This window comes from Polypterus senegalus, chromosome 3, assembly GCF_016835505.1.
Source record: "Polypterus senegalus isolate Bchr_013 chromosome 3, ASM1683550v1, whole genome shotgun sequence".
NCBI classification, from domain to species: domain Eukaryota; kingdom Metazoa; phylum Chordata; class Cladistia; order Polypteriformes; family Polypteridae; genus Polypterus; species Polypterus senegalus.
In genome coordinates this window covers 74,674,168-74,684,228 of record NC_053156.1, presented here as the reverse complement: position 1 = coordinate 74,684,228, position 10,061 = coordinate 74,674,168, and the positions used below count along the sequence as shown (strand labels likewise).

Sequence of the window (10,061 nt, the reverse complement as noted above, 5' to 3'; positions counted from 1 at the left end):
ATTCAATGAAGTTGACAAAACTTATTTAGTGCCACTCTTTGACATAGAGTTTGTATTTAAACAAAAAAAAATAATAAAATAAATAATTTAAATAAAAATTAAAATCCTTAGTGACTAGTAGAATCTCTCTAAAACAGTCAGCCATGAAAATAGTAGGTGAAAATTTGCAAAGTAAGCAGTAAAGAACAACAAGTGACAATTTAGCTTTGAAGTGTCTGAAGAATTTATTAGAACTACTTATGTATTCTGCAGAAGAAAACAACAAAGATATATTAAGAACAATACAAAAGAATGATTTGTTTCTGTGCTTCACCTTCTACCTGCAACCGTTTAAACTATTCAAAAAACTTTAATACCTTATCCTCACATCATAGAAGATGCCTGGTTAGTCATTAACGTGAAGTAAAGGTTACAAAATCAAAAGGGGAATTTTCTTAACCAGCTATAGATTGATTTTGTTTTGCTTTTTTTCCAAAATTCAGTACATTTTAAGTAAGGATATTTTTTCTATTTTAAACATATTAAATTGTTTGAAATCAATTTTAGAAACTAATATAGAATTTATTAAAAAAGATTTCCAACAAAATTGTTTTTATCAGAAACATCTTTATACAGTCCTTAAATTCAACTAATTTAGATTGAAATGATCAGCAAAATCATATTAATCCAATATGGTTCAGAGTAAGTAACATAAATTAGCTTAACAGTTACATTCATACAGTAGGTAATAAAAGAGTGAAATTTTTCTAAATAAAGCAATATGTAAGTTTTTCCTTCTGTGTGGTTCTTCCAGTGAATGTATCATGACAAAACAAAATTCAAGAGAATCTGCTTAGGGCTTATTTTTTAATACATTTCCAGTATTGATTAATTGTATGCATGGTTATCTTTAAGCAGTATTTATTACTTCTGAACACAAAGATGTAAAAGATGCAAAAAATAATCGGTGTATGGAATAAAAGAAGAAATATACTATACCCTACACTTTCCTGCTCTTAGTCTTACTTTTCTTTTGCCTGTCATAAATGTGTCAGATTAAGCCACAGTTGTGATCTGTAGTATTAAATGCCAAAGGTATCTGTCTTATTGATTTCAGGAATCAACTCACATTTTCTATATTGTCCGTTAAAACTAAATACATTTAACTCTTTCCAGTAAATATGCAAGTCTATTCTTTTGCAGTCATAAAAAAGTGACAATTGTTTCATATATACAATCTGATTTTTGATGAATTCTGACTCAGTATTTTGCATGTTATAAGAAGCTTAAGGGCTTTGCGAAACCAAGGATAAAAAAAGGCATATATCAATGGGTTAAAGGCAGAATTCGCATATCCAAACCATGCAAAACTATCAAATACAACTGTTGGAGTTGCAAAATTGATATATACGTCAATAGGAGCATCTATAAAATAAGGAAGCCAGCAAAGTAAAAAAATGCCAACAATTATTCCAAGTGTTTTAGCGGCCTTTTGTTCTCTTTTTTGATTCTCTCTCCTTTTTCTTTCTTCAATCGAAATTTTCTCCTCCATATTTTTAATCAGTTTGGCTTGTCTTCTTGCAACATTGAAGATTTTTGTATAAATGGATATCATAATCACACATGGAATATAAAATACTGCTGATGCCAGTACAGCCCATAACTTATTGAACATTAATATACAACCACCTTCACAAGACAAAATCACAACCAAATCTTCAATACCTTGAACATTGGCTTTAGTGTAAATTAAACCAAAACTGAATACTGTTGGAAGTATCCATGCAATACCTATAAATATGTAAACCACTCTAAATGTGATCTTTGTTGTATAGGTTAGAGGACTGCACACTGCATAATACCTATCAATAGCAATGAAACATAAATGGAAAATTGAAGCATATGAAAGCAAATTATCAGTGCATAGTAAAAGCTGACAGAAAACTGGCCCAAGATACCAGCATGTTTCAACTGTTCTCATAATAGCAAAAGGCAACACACATATTCCCAGTGAAAAGTCAACTGTTGCTAAGGAGCAGACGAGGAAATTATTTGGTGAATGTAGCTGTTTAAAACGAGTTATGGATATTACTACAATCAAGTTTCCACAAATAGTGATGATTGTGATTGACATAAGAATTACATACATTGCAGCTTTAACTCCCAATGATCTGGAAACCTTTATACAGGAGTTGTTCACATTTTTGAAGCAATATTCAACTTCCTCCATGGCAGTAATGGTGGATAATGCTCATGTAATGAGTTGCAAAGTAGATTATTCACACATGAATAATTAGAAGATGCACAAGCAAGACTGAAATGAAAAGAAAAACATTCATGTAATATTTACTATATATACTGCTCAAAAGAATTAAAGGAACACTTTTTAATCAGAGTATAGCATAAAGTCAATGAAACTTATGGGATATTAATCTGGTCAGTTAAGTAGCAGAGGGGGCTGTTAATCAGTTTCAGCTGCTGTGGTGTTAATGAAATTAACAACAGATGCACTAGAGGGGCAACAATGAGATGACCCCCAAAACAGGAATGGTTTAACAGGTGGAGGCCACTGACATTTTTCCCTCCTCATCTTTTCTGACTGTTTCTTCACTAGTTTTGCATTTGGCTACAGTCAGTGTCACTACTGGTAGCATGAGGCGATACCTGGACCCTACAGAAGTTGCACAGGTAGTCCAACTTCTCCAGGATGGCACATCAATACGTGTCATTGCCAGAAGGTTTGCTGTGTCTCCTGCACAGTCTCAAGGGCATGGAGGAGATTCTAGGAGACAAGCAGTTACTCTAGGAGAGCTGGAGAGGCCAAGGAGGAACAGGATGAGCACTGCCAGAGCCCTACAAAATGACCTCCAGCAGGCCACTGGTGTGAATGTCTCTGACCAAACAACCAGAAAGACTTCATGAGGGTGACCCAAGGGCCCCATGTCCTCTAATGGGCCCTGAGCTCACTGCCCAGCTGCATGCAGCTCGATTGGCATTCGCCATAGAATACCAGAATTGGCAGATGCACCACTGGTGCCCTGTGCTTTTTACAGATGAGAGCAGGTTCACCCTGAGCACGTGACAGAAGTGAAAGGGTCTGGAGAAGCCATGGAGAACATTATGCTGCCTGTAACATCATTCAGCATGAGCAGTTTGGTGGTGGGTTAATGATTGTCTGGGAAGGCATATCCATGGAGGGTCACACAGACCGCTACAGGCTTGACAAAGGCACCTTGGCTGCCATTAGGTATCAGGATGAAATCCTTGGACCCATTGTCAGACCCTATGCTGGTACAGTGGCTCCTGGTGTACGACAATTCCTGGCCTCATGTGGTGAGAGTATGCAGGCAGTTCCTGGAGGATGAAGGAATTGATACCATTGACTGGCCACCACACTTTCCTGACCTAAATCCAATAGAACACCTCTGGGACATTATGTTTTGGTCCATCCAATGCCACCAGGTTGCACCTCAGACTGTCCAGGAGCTCAGTGATGCCCTGGTCCAGATCTGGGAGGAGATCCCTCACAACACCATCTGTCATCTCATTAGAAGCATGCACCGATGTTGTCAGGCATGTATACAAGAACACAGGGGCCATACAAAGTGCTGCGTACAATTTTGAGTTGCTGCAATTAAATTTTGGCAAAATGAACTAGCCTGCCACATAATTTTTTCACTCTGATTTTTGGGGCGTCTTTGAATTCAGGGCACTGTAGTTTGATCATTTTCATTTCCATCAAACGATGTGGCATCCTTTCGTTCCTAACACATTACCCAGTCTATATCAGTATAGATATCCAGGAGGATTTCTTTTTCCCATTGAGATCTGATGTGTTTTCAAAGTGTTCCTTTAATTTTTTTGATAAGTTTATAACATAAAGATGACAAATTGATTATTCTGAACAAAGCCAGGGTGATGTATGTTTATAAATACAGTCTTTAGTGTTACTATATTAATCACATGGAACAAATATAAGGAGAAACGAAGCTAAAATACAAAATTGGCTATTTTTAACTGAGCAATTATCCACTGATTTTTAGAGCAAAACCATAACACCTAAAGACAAATTCACTTAAACACAGTAAGAATGTTTATACATTGTGCCATTGTCGCTGTCTCCTTTAAGTTTGCTTCTGTTCTAATTTGCTTACACTTTTAGAAGATTTCACAAGATTTTATTTCTTGTTGCTTTAAATGTACTTTTTTAATATTTAATATTACTCTTTGTAGAAACCTGGAGCCTCTTTTATATAAAGTATGTAGTCCTAATTTGAACATTCAGTTAGCTTCTGTTAATGCAAATTATTTCTAAAATGTTTATGTACAAATAAATGTTCCTAAATCCTTCTCACTGACAACCTGTTTAAAAGTCATAAATCATTTAGAACATTAAAACATCAGACATTTTTTGATGAGAACATGCTATTTAGCGCAACAAAGCTCACCAGTCTTATCTATTTAATTCCTCCAGAATAACAATAAGCTAAGTTTTGAAGGTCGCAAAAGCCAACTGTCTACTGCACTATTTAATTGTTTATTCCATGTGTCTGTGGTTCTCTGTGTGAAGAAAACTCCTTAATGTATGTGCAAAATTTACTTTTAACAAATTTCCAACTGTGCCTTCATATTCTTTTGAACTCATTTTAAAATAAAAGTCCTGATCCATTTTCCTAGTTCCCTTTAGAATTTTACACATTTCAATCATGACTCCTCTTAATTATGTTAATTTGCTTAAACTTAAAAGGCTCTGCACTATTAATATTTCCTCATAACATCCCCTACAGTCCAGTAATCAGCCTAGTCTCTCTTCTCTGGACTTTTTCCAGTGCTACTATGTCTTTTTTGTACTTCAGAGACCAAAAGTGTACACTGTAGTCCAGATGAGGCCTCACTTCTGTGTTAGAAGGCTTGATCATTACCTCCTTTGAATTGTATTTGAGGAAGAAATATTATTCACTGTAATGATTATAAGTAGTTAACTTACAATACCAATAACTGCATTATGTATTAATCATGCTAAAAAAAAACCAAAACGATATGATTTGTTCTTCATTTATGTAGAAAAAGAATTAAGCTTGTGCACAGAATTAAGAGACTAACTTGCATTCTTTTATGAGAAAACTGCTGACCTCTTGATACTAACAGAACACCCTGTAATATTATAAATCAGTTGTGACCATTTCTGAATTCGTGCTTAAAACTATTTGAGCATATTTCTTAAAACTGTGAGTGCCCTGATAACCTCTTTATCTGAAAGAAGCAATGTGCACATTCCAATTCAGAGAGTAGCAAGCTGTGGTAATTTATGTATAACCTTAAAATGAACTTCCATATATATTTTTATTTGTTTAATAAAAAACTAGGTATAAAGAGGGAGGACCCCTGCTAACAGGCTCCAGGCTGTCTGATCTGACCAGTCAGTGGCACTGAGCTGAGAGGGGCTGCAGTCTCTTTGACTCATCAAGAATAAAGAAATTGCTTTTTGCTTTAAATTGGTGTTTGTTGCCTGTTGTTACCGACTTTCAGTGTCCACAGTCTTTGGTGGCCTGTACGGGGACAGAGATGGCCAAGCGACTCCTTGAGTGGAATCGTCCAGAGGACCAGCAAAAGGACCGATTCCGGACGGATCAGGAGGACCAGCTCCGGAAAAAGTTAGGACTGGCCTGCCTCGGGCGAGTCCTGCATGGGGAGTCCTTTTCCTCCTCTGACTTTTTCCTGAAAGGATCTTCCAGACGGAAGGAAAATTCTTGGTGAGTACCTGGGGTCTTCTTGACTGGAAAAGATAGTCTTAGTTGATCAAGGTGCCTCCAGACGGAAATAAAGGTGCCAGAATAGCTAGTGAGTATGCCCCTAGTAACTGAAAGAAATATCAAAGAAAGAAGGGGTGGGAAGAACAGAAAGTAGAAAAAGAGCACATTTGACCTGGGCGCCAAATAAGTGAGGTGGTGAGAATGCTTAGTTAGTACGCTGTCTGAAATGGGATGGAGTCTTTAACCGGCTTGAGAAAAAAAAAAATTTAAATAAGTTGTGGAGTGGGAAGAATAGATAGGAGGGAAAACACCTCATGGGCAGGACACCAAAGCACTGTTGCGGAAGGGTGAGACTCTTTTGCCTCTATGGTCTGGTCGTATTTCTGCTCCAACGGGTTTATCTGCTGTGGAAACCATTAGCGTTAACCAGCTGTTAGACGACTGAAGAAGGGGGTCGGCACTGAAAAGCTGAAGCCCCAGACCCAGTTGTCCAACAAGACTGTTAATCTGCTAATGCCACGAAGCAGCAGATAGTGACCTGGGAAATGGAAGGGACCGGGGGCAGAAAACCGCAGGGGCCGAAACCTTATACCTTGCAGTATTGGTGCTATCCAATAATGGGAAAAACAAATAGTAAACCGGTTAAAATTCTGTTAGGGAACCAAAATCCACTGTTGGAAGGATTGTTTTCGGAGGGAGGTAATTGAATATTAAAGCCGACTGAAACCAGAAATCTTGGCTCTTCTACTTTGCAAGGCATGAATCCACGTACTCATCTGTGACTGAATAAAGACTAATTGCTTGAACTATTCCTGTCTTCCTCGGGTGTTATTTCCACAATTTATTTGGCTCCCAAACAGTTTCCCTCCTGTCACAGAACCTGAGTGAAGGTGTGAATTGCAGACAGGAATAAGATCGGTGACTGGTGAGCACAACTGCTTTACCGTCCGGGAGAGGTACTGGAGACATAACAATAAGACCGCCTCTTGGAATGAGACGGAGTAATTAGTAGGGAGAGGTGGAAGTTTAGTAAAAAGGGAAAGTACTTCCCGGTCAGGGATTCGCTAAAGAAAGAAATTAAAAAAGCAGGGTGTGAATGAGGAGCCTCTGTTCAGAGGATTGTTTTCGGATAACGTACCAAGGAAAAAAAAAAAAAAGGCCTCACCAAGACGATACATAGAACATAAAACAGGTTTAGATTTAAAAAATAATGTTAACGATGGAATAAACACAGCGGGGGCATGTGGAAGGCTCTGGTGATATGAGTGAAATACAAGAAGTTAGGAAGATTGTATATAGAAATGCACAAGGGTGCTGTAGTCGAGGGCCATATAAAATGGAAATGTTTAATAGATGGGAATTGATACTTAAAGATAGAACCCTGAAAGCGATGCAGAAGTGCAATGAGGAACGGCAAAGCCAAATGAAACTTATAACAGAAAAAGAAAAGTTGTTCTTGATAATGCAAGAACCAGACCCAAAAGTCTGGACAAAACAAGGAAGAATAAGTAAATAAAAATAATATAAATAAAAAAAAAGAACAACAAATTATACGTTGATTTAGCGACAGCCTGCATTTAAACTCTCTTTGAGGACAATAGTCCATCACCACCCCTTGGGGCAGCTGGAGGAATTAATGAGGGAGAGGGTAGAGATCACAACAGTTAAGATCAGTGCAAGCAAGTACTGCGGCACAAAGACATGGCCCAGGGAAAGGGATGCCTCATAAGCCCCAATTCTGATCAGGGTCAAACATGAATATGAAAGGATGGAATTTCAAGCACCATTAATACAAGTGCCCATTCTGCAATATAATGTACAACAGCCGGACTCAGATTAAAACTGTCCCACCTTGATGGTGGAAAGAACTGTGACCTGCAAGAATTAAAAGAGGTCATGCAGGAATTGCTTAACCAGTTCATGACGGCGGAGAAACAGTTAGATGACATGTATAAGCCAAATGCTGCAGAATGGATTCAGGTCCTTGTTTGGACAAGACTTGATGGCCCACCTGTGCCTTTGCATCTCAGTTATGAAAAAGGGAATGAAGGTTTCAGCAGAACAACACACCACCCTTGCACTGACCACCACCATTACATGCTCCTATGCTGCCTTGATTGTTCATGTTTTTCTCAAAACAGCAAAAATCTCTGCTATCCTGGGTTCCTCTTGGATTACAGTATTCAAAATCTTTTTACTGTATTGCATGATTTTTGGACTGCATCATGGTGAAGTCTGGCTCTCTGACTTTTTAGATGCTGCTGTCAGAAAATAAGACTATTTGCATAACGAACTGTTATATCCCAGCAGAACTGGCTGGAGCAGTATCTTTCTTTTGTCACAACAACTGTTTTTCTTCTGAAGTGGTTCTATCCCCATTGCTAAATCCGCTCATTTTCAGTGGCATGATGTGAGACCATGGGTATTAGCATGTCAGGAAGGAGAGGATTGGGAGTATGTGGGACCTAATATTTGGTCCACCCGAGATAGCTCTGTTAAGAAAATTGCAGTCGGACGAGTTATACCTGTAACCCGATTGCTCTGTCATTCATCTTCCACCTCTCCACCTACAGTACACCCATGCTGTTTACCCTTCAACTCTTTAAGTTAGATTCGCTCCACTCATCTCTCTGGGTACAAGGGAAATAATATTTTCTCTGAATAGCTCATGTTGAACCCTTGGTCATTTTCCCAAAGTCATCCTTCCATTTACATTGTGCACAATATCTTTTTTCACTTGAGGCTGAGGCCGGCATTACCATTGTTCATGCTGACCTAGTTAAGCGGGGTGCTATTATTCCGATCCAATACTCTCCTATTCTTCCAGTTAGAAAGCCAGATTGCTCATGACGGTTCGTTCAGGACCCCCGTGGAATCAATGCTGATATATACCCTAGGACTCCTATAGTCCCCGAATCCTTCCACTATTCTCTCTACAGTCCCGTCCACTGTAATGTGGTTTTCTGTTACTGATTTCGCGAATGCTTTGTTTTCAATTCATATTCACCCTGTCTTCCAGTTCTGGTTCACATTCACTTTTAAATGGAAGCATTGAAACTGAACTGTGATGCTGCAGGGATATACTGAGGCTCTGTGTACGTGCGTGTGTGCGAATGTCCGTGTGTGTAAGGACAAGAATTAGAAAAGATAAAAAATTGAAAGGTTATTGGCCAAAGGGGGGTAGTGTCCTGGTGCAATATGTAGATGAGTTGCTTTTATGCTCTGAGGCTCAGGAATAATGTGAAAAAGACACATAGGCTTTATTGGTCTGCCTAGCGGAAAACGGGCACAAGGTGACCCGGGAAAAAGTTGCAACTGATTAAAGAAAAGTGGAATACCTGGGTCATGATTTGACTGCAGGGGAATGTGTACAGTCTGCAAGGCGGCAAGTTATGTCCGTTCTTGGAATGTTAGGGTATTGCCGGCAATGGGTTAAAAATAAATAATAATTTGCTGAAAAAGCACAGCCACTCCAAATTTAGCAACTTCTTCTAATTTGGCTTTGAGTGATAAAATTTCATGAATGGAGCAGGCTGAGAAGGTTTTAACTGATATAAAGTAAATTTTGATTTCTGCGCCTGCGTTAAGACTTCCGGACTAGTCTTATCCTTTTACTCTGTTTGTGGACAAGAAAAGGGGGTGTATGACTGCAGTATTAACTCAACAACAAGGAGACAGACAAGGACCGGTCGCATACTATTCTAAAAAAAAAAAAACTGGATCCAGTGGCCGCTACAATCCCGGCCTGTTTGAAAGCAGCTGCTGCAACAACAGAGGCCATATTAGCATGCTCAGATGTTGTTCTCATGAGTCTATTAACTGTTAAGGTACCACACACTGTACATTCCATCTTAGTACAGGCAAGAACATTTCATTTGACAGGTGCGCTTGCGGTAGTGAAGTGTCAAGCTCACAAGGGAAAGATGAAACCAGTGTATGAGGGAAATGCACAAGCAGACATGTAGGCCATGAAAGCTACCTGTCCTACTTCACCACTAACTGCTTTATTTCTATAACAGGAGGAGGAACAAGAGCCACCTGAGGATGCAGTTTTACCTCTACAAACTGTAGCAACGGAAAAGGAGATAAAGATGTGGCAGAAAGAGGGATAAGAAAAAGATCCAAAATGAATTTGGATACAACCATTATCTAAACACCATTTTCTCCCAAGGCTTCTTTTTAGGTATTGCAAAGGCTGCGCATGGTATGGCCCATGCTTCGAGAGACGCAATGATGGCACAGGTGCAACAATCCTGTCACGCCCCGGTGTTTTCTAACTTTGCTGATCAGTTCTGTAAGAGGTGTACACAATGCCAAAGATTTAATGTA

The 10,061-nt window shown here is 38.8% G+C and overlaps 1 protein-coding gene across 1 annotated transcript; it reads right to left on the bottom strand.

The window, feature by feature from the left end:
- Nucleotides 1–1,204: 1,204 nt before the first annotated feature.
- Nucleotides 1,205–2,209, bottom strand: LOC120526540 (trace amine-associated receptor 4-like). Its single transcript, XM_039749703.1, has one exon. It carries the CDS (start codon nt 2,207–2,209, stop codon nt 1,205–1,207), a length of 1,005 nt encoding a protein of 334 aa, XP_039605637.1.
- Between the last annotated feature and the right edge of the window lie 7,852 nt (nt 2,210–10,061).

Bases quoted from the DNA above. Each gene is read 5' to 3' on its own strand.
- LOC120526540 (XM_039749703.1), bottom strand. From the start codon at position 2,209: ATGGAGGAAGTTGAATATTGCTTCAAAAATGTGAACAACTCCTGTATA.